Raw genomic sequence first — 15,083 nt, 5'->3', positions numbered from 1 at the left:
TTAAAAGTAATTCTTACTGGGGATAGTAAAAATTTTGTTTACAATTTTGATTGGAAAAAATTTAAAACTAAATTAACCCAACAAAATATTGTTTTTTAGCTGTTTACGAGTTGGCCTAGAAAAAAACTGAATAATTTTTATCCTATCGATAGAGGAAGTAAAATTTAAAGTAACTAATTATTGAAGAATACACTTAACCCCCAATTAATACATTATTTTCTTGATGATCTGTTTCAAAGGATGCAAATGTTGGCCTGTGCTCACAAATTTATACTTTTATATATATATAAATTTATGAACAGGAACATACTGTGTCCTGTTAAGAGAATGAATTTGCGTCGATACCTGAATTGACTTACGTTGCAGGTTCTGAGGACCTACAATTCGAGCCGAATGAATTGTTAGTTAAGAATGATTTTGTTAATATGATTAATGCATTTGATCCAAAAACATTCGAAAAATACTTTGAAGCGTAAAATTGTTTAATAATCTTTTGCAAAGATGATTGTCTATCAAACATGCTGATGCTGAATATCTCTCCAGATTGAGTTTGATGTAGTCTCACCGTTTAGAAAGAAGAGTTCTACAAGGAACTAACCCAAAAACAAAAAAAAAGCGAAATGTCAATAACAAGGAAGAAAATATTTAATATCATACAGTGACGTTAGCAATTAAAACTATGAAACTTTTGATTAATTCTGTACTTCTAATTTGCTTTAAACAAATTACATGAGCTACGCATGTATGTATATTGAACTAATATTTTTGTTTTTAATTTATATTTTAGCTTTTAATACATTAAAATAAATGAACTTTCATGGTTTTCAATAAAAATAATCCATGAAACGGTATTCTAAGGAACGGATATACCGGCAAGTCGGAGGATAAGTGTATTTTTTTGTTTTTCCTTTAAATTTTGAAATATTTGTCTTAAGAAGAGTTCTTCCTCAAGAGTTCAAAAATTTCTATTCCATTTTTTTTTTAATGCAATTATCTAAAATTAATATAAAATGAAGCCCATTTCTAATAAAGAATTATTCGTTTTTATTTATAAGTGCTTATTTTTGTTTATATAAATAAAAAAAAAAAAAAATTTGCTAACAACGGAAAAAACAACTTATTTAAGTGATTATACATTCCATTTTAAATTCGGTATTTCTATCTGTTAGCTGAGTTGGATAACCATTCTGTTACATGAAAGAAAATAAAATTGTGAAATGAAATAAGATATTATTATGCTCAATTTATTTATTTTTTCAATTTTATTTTTGTTTGTGGGAGATGATTCTATATAAAGGAAGACTATTTTCTTTATTATTATTATTATTATTTTTATATAGTTACCTAATTATGAACTTTTTTATTAAAAAAAAGAAGAGAAAAATCTATACAAAATAAAACAAAACTTATAAATTTAAGTTTTCATTTTTTTTAAACTTAAAATATCTAAACACAAGAAAACTAAACCTTTTTTAAAGTTCGAATATAATATATATATTTTTTGTTTATTTTTTTTACTGTTTGTTTAATTAAAGCTTTATTCCTTTATATTTTCTATATTCATTCATACAAACATACTATTATATTATTTCTATCACTTCTTTTTTAATTTTCCATAAACACTTTTACAAATACATTTAAGTAATAATATGTATATTTTTAAATTTTTATTAGTAATACGACGAAACTTTTTCATATATATACGAGTATATATATATAATGTACTTTGATATACGCATCATGATTCAATGTACATAAATACACATCCAAATTGGGCGTATTCCCTCTGCATTCCCCAACCCGACGATGGTTATAGAATTTTGTATGTGGGCTTTCAGTAAAAGCGCTCGTGTTATTGTAACACAGCTCAATCTTGCGCCATGTTCTGATAGAAGCTCTTCACTAAGGTAAGCGACAAATTAGCAAATGCCTTCAACACACCAGCTATCTCGTCTGTTATATTATTATCCTTGTTAAATCAGGACTTCTGGAAGACAAGGCAAAATAGAGTCAGACGCATTTTCAGAGCCTCTGGCAAACCACTGAGAAAACTTTCGTTCATGAATTCAAGCACATAAACTGTGAATGAAGTAATTTTCTGATCTTTTACAAAACCGCCTGCTTTATCTGTTTCTCAACGAAACCTTTCCCAGAAGTGGCATGAAAGAGCCTATGGAAATGGCTCTGTCCTAGCCACTCAGAAATCCTAATTTCGCCAGAGAATGGTTCAGGACATTCATAATCAAGAGAGTTGAAAACAACGGGATAACCCAACTTACGATTCACAAGCAGTTGTGAATGAGGCCCTCAGTTCCGCTATAAAACCACCAAAACATAGAGCCCAAAATCAGTGTGCTACACTAACGACAGTGATCGTACTGATGTTTTGTAAACTAAAGCCTTAAGTCCTTAGATGGAAAAATACATAATTATCAAATTGTCGGAATTCAGACGGGTTTTCAAACTTTTGGCCATTTATTTCAAGAGATACTGCACAAAAGCCGAAAAGAAAAATTTCGTGTGTGAATTTTAAAAATCTACAACGAACTAATTAATTATTCCCTTATGAACTCTAGGATAATTTAGCTGTACATTATTTATATTTTATATGTGTATATATATTTTTGTTTACATATATTTACTTTATATATAATATTTATAATGAACAGTAATTATTTATATATTTACAAGTTTTAAAAAAAATACACCAACAAAACAAGAAAACGAATGCATAATAATAAAAAAAAAATTTACAATACTCTATACACAACTTGTATACATCTACATTAGTTTTTGTTTTGCATTGTTCCGTATTTACAAACATGATTGGTCCAAATATAAAGATAAAAACAAAAAGAAAAGAAATAATAACCCATATCTTTGGTTCTATTAAAACTACATAATTACTATGTACAAAATAAAATTTGGGAGCAAGATGAAAAAGTTAGAGCGAAAGAAAACAAAACAATAATGATGAAAATCCTAAATTTTGGTAAAATTTGTTAAAATATTCTTTTTTTTTCGCATCTGTTAATATTATGAATTTTTTTAAGGCATAAAAGTTCCTTAAACATTATTATAATTTAACAATTAACAAAGGGTATTTAGCAGAGAAATAAGGCAGAATTTTTGTTTTTGTACAGCATAAAAAATGAGCATAATAGAAACTGTAATTATCACTCTTGGCCTTTAAATTTCATCAAATAATTGAAAAATATTTTATTGCACTAACATTATTAAAGCACAAGAGTTAATAAAAGAAAACGGAATAATTTTAATAGTCTAATTTTAAGAAGAGAGGGCGCTGATTTGTGTAATATAAAATTTTGATGGAATGGATAAGTTGTATTTAGTCCTTTATTTTTTTTTTCTCAATAATTTGTACTTGAATATATGTTGGCTTATTTTATGTGTAGATATATATGTATGTGGATTGTTAAAATATTATCTATATTAAAAATTATGCAATGTTAAGAAAGTGCTCCTTTCTCATAACCATGACGGCCGATTTATAGCATTATGCATGCCTAGATAACCCGGGGGATAACCGGCAGCCGGAGGTAGAAGACCCTGGTGTATAACCATAGGCCGAAGAAGTTCTTCAGGATGTCTACTAGCGCACTGTAGATATTCTTGGTACTGTGCATTGTATAACGCATGTGGATATGTCGGAGTCCTGCTGGAAGTATGCCCTAAAAAGTACGGTGCAGCTGTATGTGGGGTACCACTTTTTGTCGGGCTATTTTCACTACGAGAAACATAATATGGAGATCTAATCTCATCTAAATATGTATAACTGTCCTTTAATGGAGGTCCAAAATTAAAGGCACTTCCTGGCACCCCACTAGTTTTTAAAGACAATGGTTCCGAAGTCGGTGCAATATACTGTTGGAATCCAGACGGAGATGAGGAAGTTGTTGTGGTTGTGATAGTTTCAGATTTTTTCTTTCGACCTTTCTTTGGTTTAGAAGCTGGTTCAGATTTGGCTACAGAAGATGGCAATGATGTTCTAGATGGTGGATATATCATTTCACTGGACTGTACTTCACTAACCTTTCTCTGCATAATGTCACTGATGGGACGATTATAAGTAGCCAAATTTGGTTGCATCATATTCGAATAGTTTGTAGTTTTACCTTGAATAAAATCTTGCATAGGGTGATTGTACACTGAACTTTTTCCCTGCATTAATTCTGACATCTGATAGTTATACCTTGCAGAAGATTGCATAAGTTCAGCCATTGGATGATTATAATTCATTTTAGCAGACAACAATTCAGGCTGATTGCTGTAAGTAAGTGGTACACTCATTTTGCCCAAATCTTGTCCAGTACTATAATTTATACCGGCAGACATTTCAGGCAATGCTCTATTATATGAGTTATTTACTTTGGGAGGAATCATTTCACTAAGTCTACTATTCGTAAATGCCAAGGAAGAAGGAGCCATTTTCAATTCTGACGGTGATTCTAATTTGCTAAAAGTGGCAGATGTTGCAGGCATATCATCAATTCTCTGTGATTCAGACACTTTAGAAGTGGCTACCATACTTTCTTTATTCATCAGTTCATTGCCTACATTTGAATAATTAATAGGCAATGAAGTACTCGGAGAGGAAGTATTTAATCTTGGTGGTGAATTTCTATTGATGTAATTGATTGGAGTTTTAGATTTATATGGTTCCGATTGGCTAGTCGAGGCATAATTAGGCGTATTTGGATTTCTTGAGTCATATGATGACATCATTCTGTTCTGTGGATTGTTTTCGGGTGGATGCCTTTCGTAGTTGTGAGTCATGTTACTATCCTTATTGAATGTGGACGTGAGCACACTTGGTTGAGAAAATATTGGATGAGAAGTGGGAGGTGTTTGGCCCTTGCTGAATACCCCGTCACTAGGATAATATGAAGAGGATAAATGTCTTTCTTCTCCGTAAGGATCAATCAGATGATGCTGCAAAGGATGTGTTAAACCAAGAGGTAATGTTGAATCGGTAACCCTAAGAGGTTGAGATGGACCGGGCATTCTACCTGGTGTAGGTGTAAAAGTTCTCTCCTGTTCCATAGCCCCTCTTGTAGGTGTAAAAGAGGCACTTTTATAAGATGGTACTTGTTCAGCAGATGGTTTATTAGTCTGAACATTTTCTAGGTCATTATACGCTCTTTTCTTTACCGGATAAACAGGTAGAGGAGTTTTTTCGACATTTCTATAGTGTTCACTGATACTCTTACTGTTGTCAATGTAAGAAGTCAAATGGCTGGGATAATGAGCCAATCCTCCATAAATTGGGGTACTCGAACCATGAGGTACCGCAGCGTAAGCTTGATAATCACTTTTGGCAGACTGATCCTCTTTAGGATTAACTATAGCAATTTCTGAGGGATTTTCATTCAGATATTCTCGGCGCATCAGATTAGTAGCCAATTCTTGAGGGCTAGGACTTGTAAAGTGCTGTGGACTAGAGTTAGGGATTTCATGTGGGCTTGTGTTAGGATAGTCCCTCGGACTAAGAGGACGATTTCTTGGGCTGCAATATGGCGTCCTTGGACTTGCATTTGGATACTCTCTTGGACTAATTGGTGCATTTCTTGGACTACAATAAGGTGTCCTTGGACTGCAATAAGGTGTTCTTGGACTAACACTGGGAAGATCTCTTGGGGAGCAGCTAGGTAAATCTCTAGGAGAACTACTCTTCTCTGAAGAACCTCGCGGAAAACATGTATCTTGATAGAAACCAACTTTAATGGTACCATTTATCGGTGAATGATGGTATGGTTTCGGTTCTTGCTGAGGTGATAAATAAGGTTCATCTATACTTGGACGCGGAGAACTTCCATCGTTCGGTTCTTGACTAAAAGAGGAACGCTCTGATACGCTGCTACCAGTGCTTGCCTTCCGCTGGCGCCTCGCTGGAGAATCGATCGCACAAGTAATTTTCTTTTCTTCCTCAATATTTGATTCTTCCTCTCGTATAACTTTTGTTGTTTCAATTCCTCGCAAATCCTCCTGCTCTGTCTTCTTCTTAATGGTTACCTGAGTTTTAGGCGCACCAAAAGCTTTAAACCAGGCACTTAAGTTAGGCGTTGGTTTTTCTTTTTTAGGTTCGGGAACTTCTACAACTGGTTTCTCCTCTTTAACTACCAACGATGAATCTTTTTCCTTGATCGATTCTTCTTCTTTATTAACTTTAACTTCTTTTATTTCAGAATCTTCTTCAATTACTAATTTATCTTCGGTACATTCATCTTCTGAGTCCTTTTTACAAGAATCCCCAATTCCAAAACCAAGAACATCACTTGCAAGAACTTTTCCTAAACTAATTTTTGGTGTATTGTCATCATTATCACTAGTTGAAAATTTTGTTTCTACAGCGGAATTATCTTGATTTTCTTTTGAAAGAAGATTACCCTTACTTTTACCTGGCTGAAGTCGGTCAATAGTTCTTTGCACTTCTTTCCGTTTCTTTATTCCTAACTGTTCCTTGAACATTCTCCTCCTGTGCAGGTCCTGATACAAAACAAAAAAAAATATCAAAGATGAAGTAAATTGTGTTTTACATTACTTGCTAATTCATAGTTATTGTAAAGAGCAAATAAGAAGAAATCATTTAATGGAATTACTATTAAAGTAAATGACAACAGTAGAAGATTAAATGACAATTTTCATAAAAGAGTTTTTCAAAAAATGTTTTTGATTTCAGAATGCAAATTGCATTAAGCACTGTCTATGAGATGATGGAAGATCAAGAGTTATCATGGTTTTCCGGGTGAAAAAACATTTTCCTGTGATTGCCAAACTTTCGAAAGAAAATACATTTCTGTTCCGTACTGTTTCTAGCCTCCTATTAGCAGTCATCCTCAGTTATTACGGTAGGAAACCCAGTCAAACAACTAAATATTACATTTGAAGACTACAGAAGTAGTAGGTTCAGCTCAGCTCATACTCACCATTATTTAATCGAATTATGAAAGACTGTATGAACTTACTTATAGGTGAGTAAACAATTCAGACCCATAGATAAAATGAACCACTCCAACTATATTTCGAGTAAGTAGATATAGAGGAAAAAGTAAATAATACAAAAATTACATTTGAAAGTCTATCACGTGGTCTCACGGGTCTATCCAATTGCAGCCTTCTTCTGTATTCCCCTTCGATGTTGACCATCTCTTCCGTATAAGGAACATGTAGAGGTGAATTGGAATTAGAAGAAAACTCAGAAAATTTTGGAGTATCGTCTAACCACCTGCTGATGTCCTATAAAATAAAAAGAAGAAAGTTACAGAGGAAACGCTAAAATAAGATATATTAATGACAAACCAGTTATCTATGGATTATGACAGTCAGAAATGTTTATCTACTAAAAATGTTAATTCTCGAAGCAATATTAGAGAAAATTCCAATGCTTTGTTTCTCTTAAAATAAAATAATTTTAACTCAATAAACAAAAAAAGATATGTTCTAAAATTATAGCAAAGAAATTTACTTTTTATCTCTCAAAGTTTTTTCAACGAAGTAGTTTGTCCAAAAAATAAGGAGAATATGGGGAAAAACGGTTTAATTTTCTTTTGTTTTTTTCTTTTCAGATAAGACTGCCCTAAGTGTTCGGCACAGGCTACAACTAGGTTACTAATATCTACATAGATTATGTTAATACCCTCACCCACACCTACACACATTGCTCACTTACAAATGTTCGCAAACCTTTTGCCCAGAAACAAAAAAATATTTTTTGTATTGTCAAAAAAAAATAAATAAAATAATAATAATTCGGGAAAGGGATGTGAGTTCACATCAAAAAACAATTTGCCCTCAAAAAAGTCCGAAAAGCGAAGCATCTGTGGAAGTTTGTGCTGGAACTATAAACTCGAGTCAGAATATTCTAAAAGAAGGGCCTAAATTTAGAAATTTTAGAAGAATAGCATCTGATTTGGATATTTAAATACAACCAGGTTCATAAGTCTTAAGATATTTAACATACAAAATTTTTGTTTCCTTGATCTGTTTGCACTATACGATTTTCCATTCCATACACATGAAATGCTATTAATGGTTTTGAAAGAAATCTCGATTGAAGGAAGCGAAGTTTCTTGAGTTATATCTAGCCGATGGGACACAAGCATTAAGCACACGCGTACAATATTGACTGCGAACATGTTTACGTTTAAAAACAACTTCGTGAAAAACAAAAACTACAAAAAGGTTATAAATAATTTTGTTTCTAAACAGTTTTTTTACAAAGCACTTCCAAAATTTAGATATTTTAAGGCAAAGCTAGTAGATGTGGACGACCTTAATGAGGTTAACCAAAAAAACTTAAAATTCATACCTTCAGAGTTTGTTCTGTAGCTAATTCTAAAGCAGCTAAAGCTTCAGAGTTTTTAATAACACCAGCTCTCTTTACCGGTTTCTTTGGCGGTGTTTTCTGTTTGTACTTGTTATTGAAAGTACTATCGTCCGAACTGTCGCTCAATATTTCACTTTCACTCGTTTCTTCTTCTTTGTAATTAATCCTTGTTTTATTTCTTTCTAAACTTGTTTCACTACTTATTGGTAAATCTTTTGTTTTATTCCTTTCATAACTTCTATCTCTGTTAATAATCTTTATATGCTCCTTAATGCGATAATCATTTCTTTCCACACTTCTACTTCTCTTTTCCTTCCTACCAGGTTTCTTACTTGCACTTTTACTACGATCATTACTAGAATCAGTTAAGCTAGGAGCTCTGTTCAGATTTCTGCTATTTCTACTACGCAACGATTCTATACTACCATCATTGTCATCAGCCGTACTATAGTCATCCTTCAGATTTTTTCTTTTCCTTTTTTGCCTTTTTCGTAACCTACTTTTATGTTCTTTCACAGTACTATGTTTTGTACGGTTTGAAAAACCACTATCGTATTTGGTGTGATTATCTCTTTCAGAAAAACTGCTATTACTGATGCTGGAAATACTTCGACTGAAAAAAAAAAATATATTATTGAATAATACCTGCAACGGTGTTAGTAAACATATTAATATGACTAATTATTACCTCCTAGGACCATTCAGTGGAGTAAGAGAACTGCCTAAAGTGTCATCATCACTATGATTCTCTAATGGCATTTCTTCTTCTGAACTAGGTTCTATTTCCAAGTACCTTTCGGCTGAAGCTTCAAATAATTCTTGTAGCCTTCTAACCATTTCAGTATATTCTAAAATATAAGTATTTTAATAATAATAATAATCATCATCATCAATATCAAATATTTTAGGTTTTTATTAATTAAGTTACGGGCGTATTGAATGTGCTCACCATTTCCTGAACCATTATACTGTCGACAATTGTCAACAATAAGTTGGAAATCAGCTTTGAACTGTTGAAGAGATCCATATTCTCCATTATCCAACTTATCTTCCATTGTCTGCAGATCCATTGGTTTGGCGATCACAGCATAATATTTTGGAGCGTAGGCTTCATCAACTGGACCCAAAAATGGCCAAGCATCATCATGTGCTTTCACTCTGTCTAATATTTTGTACATGCCTGTCATCAAATCCTCACGAGTCCTTCGAAATCTGCAACAATAATGAAAATATTTAGATCACTTAGTGGAAATATATAACAATTTGAGTGAGATTCATTTTTTATAATTTAAATCGAAATATTTTCTACAGTGTTTTGAATTGATAACATTCAAATCAATTGATTAGTGTACAGAATTGATAATAAAGATGGCCCCAAAGATGGACTGATTAGTTTTGTGATAAGCTCGAGCCTAAGCAGGGCCGTTTTTATAATTTCGGGGCCCTTTAATTAAGCTTTTTAAGTTGAATTAAAAAAAATAGAAATAGTAAAGGTCTTTAGATTAACATTGCAGTATAAAAATTAATAAGTAAATTAACTATTAATAAGAATACTCATAACAAGAAATTCAATTTTGTCTAAACAAACAAAACAACATTAAAAATAATGATCTCAAAGTATTATTCAACATAAAATAACTTAAGTCTAAACTTTTTGTTTATATACACTTTGAGTTCTCCTGGACAAGGTAAATAGGTTTTACAAAAAGGCTAGGGTTGTGTTCGCCTCACATTGTTTTGTCTGCTCATCATAATTCAAACAAAGAAAATATGTAACTGATGTTTCAAAGTTGATAATTCTTTTTAGATACCGCCAAAGGGCCTAATAAGACGATTTTGGTCAAAATATAAACACCGGAAAAGTGTCTTTATTAAATCGATTTTCCAGTGGTATTTTGTTATGATTTTATGAAAACGGCTACAAAACTTTTCATTATAAGTATGCTGATTGTATTCATGTAGGTCAACAACATTATTTGAAAACTTTCCAGGAAAAGTTGATGTTCTCATGCTGGTATCTGGGGGGGGGGGGGATTAAGCAACTATTTTAATTGGTTTAATTTATTGATGATTCTGTAATATTATTTAATCATTATAGTGACAATTATGTTTTTTTAATTTTTTGTGTTGTTCCAGTTCTCAAAATATTAATTACTTAAATCAGTTTGTGTAGTACATGTTTAGAATAAGAGGCTATTTTCAATTGATATTCTATTTTATTTGGCGAAATAATACTTTTTTCAATCTTTTAGCTGGGACGAGTATATCTTCCATGTAACAAGCTCAAACTTAATGTAAGTCTAATAAAATTTAAAAATATAAATATGAATTTATTACATCGTAACTTACAATTGAGAATTTCGAAATTTCTGCCTAGTAGGTTTAATAATAATTTCTCCTGTTGCAGAAGCTAGGGAATTGTTGGTTTGCCTACCAACGAGTGCAGGCCCTGTTATATCACCATCGTCTACAGAGCTAGTATCACTTGAATTTGAACGAGATCTTTGCATAGCTCTTGCCGCCCTCCTGCAAGAAATAAAATAAATAAATCAATTGCCTTATTTTATACTTGATGTATTTTAAACTTAAGGAACCATCTAATTATTTACAATGTTTTTTAAATGGTAGTTATCAGTAATTTAGTAATGAGGACATCAGTACTAGACACACGTATCAAAAACATAAGTGTTTTTCTCCACGTTCAAATTTCTCAATATTCAAATCAAAAATGCTTTTGGAAAAAACTATATTAAAAAGAAACGTTTAATTTGAGAGCTTTCCAGTGATGCTGCAATATTTGAATAAAAAAAGTCGAATTCAATTCGAAAGTTCAAATTTTATATTATTTCAGATATTATAAGTGGAGTTTACATTTGTGTAAAAATGTAATTGTGAATATTCAAGCGAAATACAAAATTAAAAGTAAATGTTTCCTTTAAACGAATTAAAGTAAGATTTTAACTTGCTTCTTCATCTACATAATGAAAAGAGAACCTTTTATGAAAAATAATAAATAAATTAAACAAAAATAAATTGTGGATATATAAACAAAATCTACTGATAACAATCAATTATCATTCTCTTAGTAAAGTTCTAAAGATTTTCTTTAAACTTTGAATATTTCAAATTCTTTATAAGGACTTTTGAAGAAAGCATGATGCCCCAGAACTTCTCCTTAAAATATATTTGCATTAAAAAAATAGCAAACAAAAGCGATAGTATAACAAAAAAGAAGTCGCTCAAGAGATACAAATTTCCTCAAAGAAATTCCTTCAAACTCGAAATTTTAGAAAAATAAAATTCACTTATATTACTGATTACAACTTTAAAGAGAAGCATACTCCATCAGAACTAAAATTACTTTTTTTTTTCTAGAAAACAATTTCAAATCAAATGTTAGAGTCATCTGTATCAGCAATTCTTTCCCAAATGAAATTAAGGTGATATTTTGGCACGGGAACAAAAAAAAAGATAAAAAATAAAATACCAATTACATTTACATTTAGAGAAGAGATTTGCTTACAGTCGAGGGATTTTTATCAATAAGTTGACCGTTGGCAAAAGAAATTTAAAGTTAGAGATTCTATCTACATTAATTTAAGATTAAGAGAAAGTAATGAGATAAACAATTAATAAGGGCGTACAAAAACACCAACAAAAATGAGCAAATTTTTTTAATACCTTTCTCTCCTCTCAAACTTTTCACGATTCACTCTCTCGCGCTCAAAATAGCGTTCCTCTTCTTTTGTTTTCGCTGAAATAGCCAATGCTTGTTGTTCTGCAGTTTCATTTTTCATTGACTTCAATTTCTCTATTCTTTGTGACTGTCTACGAGGTTGAGTCTCCATCAGTCTCTTCTTCTGGAGTCTCTCCTTCTCTTCAAAAAGTCTTGGAATTTCAGGCAGGAAGTCCTCTGAGAGTACCGCAAACAGTGCCCGTTCCTCCTTCGATGTTGACCCTGACACAAGTGTACACACACACACACACACGTTTCAACTGAAAGAAGTTTAGTCAAAATTTTCAAAATGGGGCGGGAAGTGAAGGCTTGATTTGATGCAAGGATTGCTTATATAATAATAAAAAATAAAAATGACCCAGTAAAACATCAGAAATTAATCCTCCAAAGATAAAACTAGTAATTTTGCCTTCAAACATGGGAGCCAAATTAAAATTTTTTACTTGTAAATTTTCGTTATAGAATATGTAATCCAGAGAAATTTAAATGAATTTTGATAAAAAAACATGAATTTTCCTTGCAATGCAGCAGGTCACACCCCCACAAAACCTGAAATAGGGAAGTTTATTTCGGCAGGGAATTTGGGGTTTGTGAACATGAGAAAAAAATAAAATTTGCCATTTTTCTTCTTTAAACAACTACAATTTTGATCGAGTTACTGGGATTTGAATTCTACAAATGAACGCCCAAAACAAATTGTATATTCCTAATTGTTTCACTTCCCTTTTCTTTAATCTTCAATCTTTAAAGATTATAAAAGTTTTAAATGCATTTTGTCACCAAAAGTGGACATCTTGCAGAAAAGGAAAACCAATTTTTGAAAATATTTTCTATTTATTTACATTTTAAAGATTAGTTTAAAATAACTTTTAATAAAATGAGCAAAAAGGAGGAGAAATCTGGAGGAGTGGGAAAGATAAAAATATGAATGATTTCTACTCGTATGAAGACGTACGTTAAAATAATAAACGTTAGAATAAATAGGTAATGGAGAGGGACTTGTGTGGTAAACAATGCATAACACAATTAAGACGGAGTGGTTTAATAAAATACAAATTCTATCCAACCTAAAAGGTATATCGTGTCTGCCTAACGTACCATTGTTTTTTAATAAAGTATGTAAGTGTGAATAATTGTATGAATGTGAGAGAGATATGGCTACAGTTTGCCTTGGGAATGCTAAAGCCAATTTGTGAATGTAGTACAAGTATCAGAACACCGATTTTAACCAAAATTGTTGTCGTGTCAACTACTAAATATGAAATTTTTCCAAGCTGATTTTCCATTTTTGAGATGTGACACACACACACACACACACGTTTCTAACACCTACTTTTTCAAACTCAACAGATATCAGAACTTTTTTCTTTGTCGAGGGATTAACAGAAGGTAAAAAAACAAATTCAGAAGTAATAGACATACCTGCAAGAGAGTCTGCAAGATTTCTCCAGTCTTCTTCGGTGTAACACATCACCTTCCATGTTCCTGTACTGCCCAATTCATCAGTCTCTTCTTCACTGGATGTTTCATTTTTGTTCCTCTTTTTCTTCGACTTAGTCTTGTCATGATCCTTCTTTCTCTTTCTCTTCTGAAAATTTATGGGAAAATTATTAATCATCTAAAAGCAAAAACTAGATTTCCATAAAAATATGCTATCATCTATTGGATCATTAACTGAGAAGAGAGATTGTTTAATGGTCTATGAATAAAATAATGTACCTTCGGATAATCTTCTTTGTACAATCTCGTACCATAGAAGTACCAATAAGCTGCTTTGCTTTCATCATGTCCCAAAGGATGTACTCTTAAGCTATCAGAATCTAAGTTCTACAAATAAAGGTATGTCTCGTAATTGCTATTAAAATAGAATATTTTTGTGGTAATTAAGAAAAAAGGTAATGACTTACTTTTAATACGTCTACAACGTCATCAGCATCTAAACGAAAATCACAGAGAGCATGTAATATTTCAACTTTTGTACGCAGAGGTAAAAACTGGAAATCAATGTCGGTGTTAAACGGGTTGTCCCTTCCTTGCTCCTGTAAAAAGTATTTGAATATCAAAACTGTAACTACACACTAAGCAAAAGCGTAACAAAATAAATTGTATACTTTGCATTTTGTACGAAAGAGTCTCCGAAGAAACATTTGATAATTAAATGTTGATATTCCATTATGTCCAAGACAACCGCACAATAGCCGAACAATAAGATCTTGAAGTAATGAACTCCCGTTTAATTCAGTCCCATCTGTCAACAGCGCTTCTTCTAATTCCTATAACATTTCATTGTGTCATAAAAGAAAAAAAAAAGAAAAATCAATTTCATTTAACTGCCAAAACGAAGGAAAACTGGAAATATAAGCATTACTTACTTCAATGTCAAAATCAAGAAGATTAAATGCCACTCGAAAGAGAGAACAAAAGTGAGCAATACTCGGAACTTCCCACCATGATTGTATATCTGAAAAAGTCATTTCACTAAAAGCATAACTTTGAATGAAATTTAAAGAACTTAGTACTATTAAAAATCCACTTTTAAAGAACTATGGCTTTTTAAGCTCCAACATAACCTCAAATATAGGTTATATAAACAACAATAACCCACTCAGATCAGTTCTTAATACAATCAATTTTTTTAACAGCACAATCCTTATCATTTCTATCACTAAATCATTGAACAAAAACCGCAATGAAAGTATTAATAATCAGTAATTTTATAGGCAGATCCGATTACCGCCACTAATCTAGCAATGATTATAAAGTCCAAGAAATTGTAATTTCACAAACTTCACACTTCTTAATGCTTAGAAGGAATTGTTAGACGAAACTAATGCTCACCATCCATCAGCCTTGCGTTCACTGCTCTAACACCAACATTATTTACAAGTTACTTCACTGTATTTAGTTGTTTTGAATCGCCGGAAATATAATGATGTTAAAACACAAGCTGAAACTATTGTAGCGGTAAATTCAAAAAACAGATGCTTAAGAATGATTTTC

The 15,083-nt window shown here is 31.8% G+C and overlaps 1 protein-coding gene and 1 long non-coding RNA gene across 5 annotated transcripts in view; one reads left to right on the top strand and one right to left on the bottom strand.

Moving 5' to 3' along the window:
• LOC141448919 (uncharacterized) overlaps positions 1 to 11,274 on the top strand; it is a 42,350-nt gene extending 31,076 nt beyond the window's left edge. For 3 of the 4 annotated variants that reach the window (XR_012455255.1, XR_012455256.1, XR_012455258.1), the window contains 2 exons: positions 10,600 to 10,641; positions 10,755 to 11,274. This is a non-coding gene — a long non-coding RNA (uncharacterized lncRNA). Of the gene's footprint in view, positions 1 to 6,700; positions 6,870 to 10,599; positions 10,642 to 10,754 lie in introns of all 4 variants that reach the window. The other variant, XR_012455257.1, reaches the window with a different exon arrangement.
• Positions 544 to 15,046, bottom strand: dikar (CECR2 histone acetyl-lysine reader dikar). Its single transcript, XM_074117780.1, has 13 exons — positions 14,922 to 15,046; positions 14,456 to 14,544; positions 14,195 to 14,356; positions 13,991 to 14,122; positions 13,803 to 13,910; positions 13,506 to 13,671; positions 12,029 to 12,305; positions 10,697 to 10,873; positions 9,297 to 9,559; positions 9,036 to 9,195; positions 8,330 to 8,960; positions 7,090 to 7,257; positions 544 to 6,507 (listed from the first exon to the last, which is right to left on the bottom strand). The coding sequence occupies exons 1-13, from the start codon at positions 14,926 to 14,928 to the stop codon at positions 3,490 to 3,492; spliced, it is 5,358 nt and encodes a 1,785-aa protein (XP_073973881.1). The 5' UTR covers positions 14,929 to 15,046; the 3' UTR covers positions 544 to 3,489.
• Between the last annotated feature and the right edge of the window lie 37 nt (positions 15,047 to 15,083).

The sequence above is a fragment of the Rhodnius prolixus genome, unplaced genomic scaffold, assembly GCF_049639745.1.
Source record: "Rhodnius prolixus isolate KJV_2025 unplaced genomic scaffold, Rpr scaffold_2, whole genome shotgun sequence".
In the NCBI taxonomy this organism is placed as follows: Eukaryota; Metazoa; Arthropoda; class Insecta; order Hemiptera; family Reduviidae; genus Rhodnius; species Rhodnius prolixus.
This window is presented reverse-complemented; position numbering and strand designations above follow the sequence as displayed.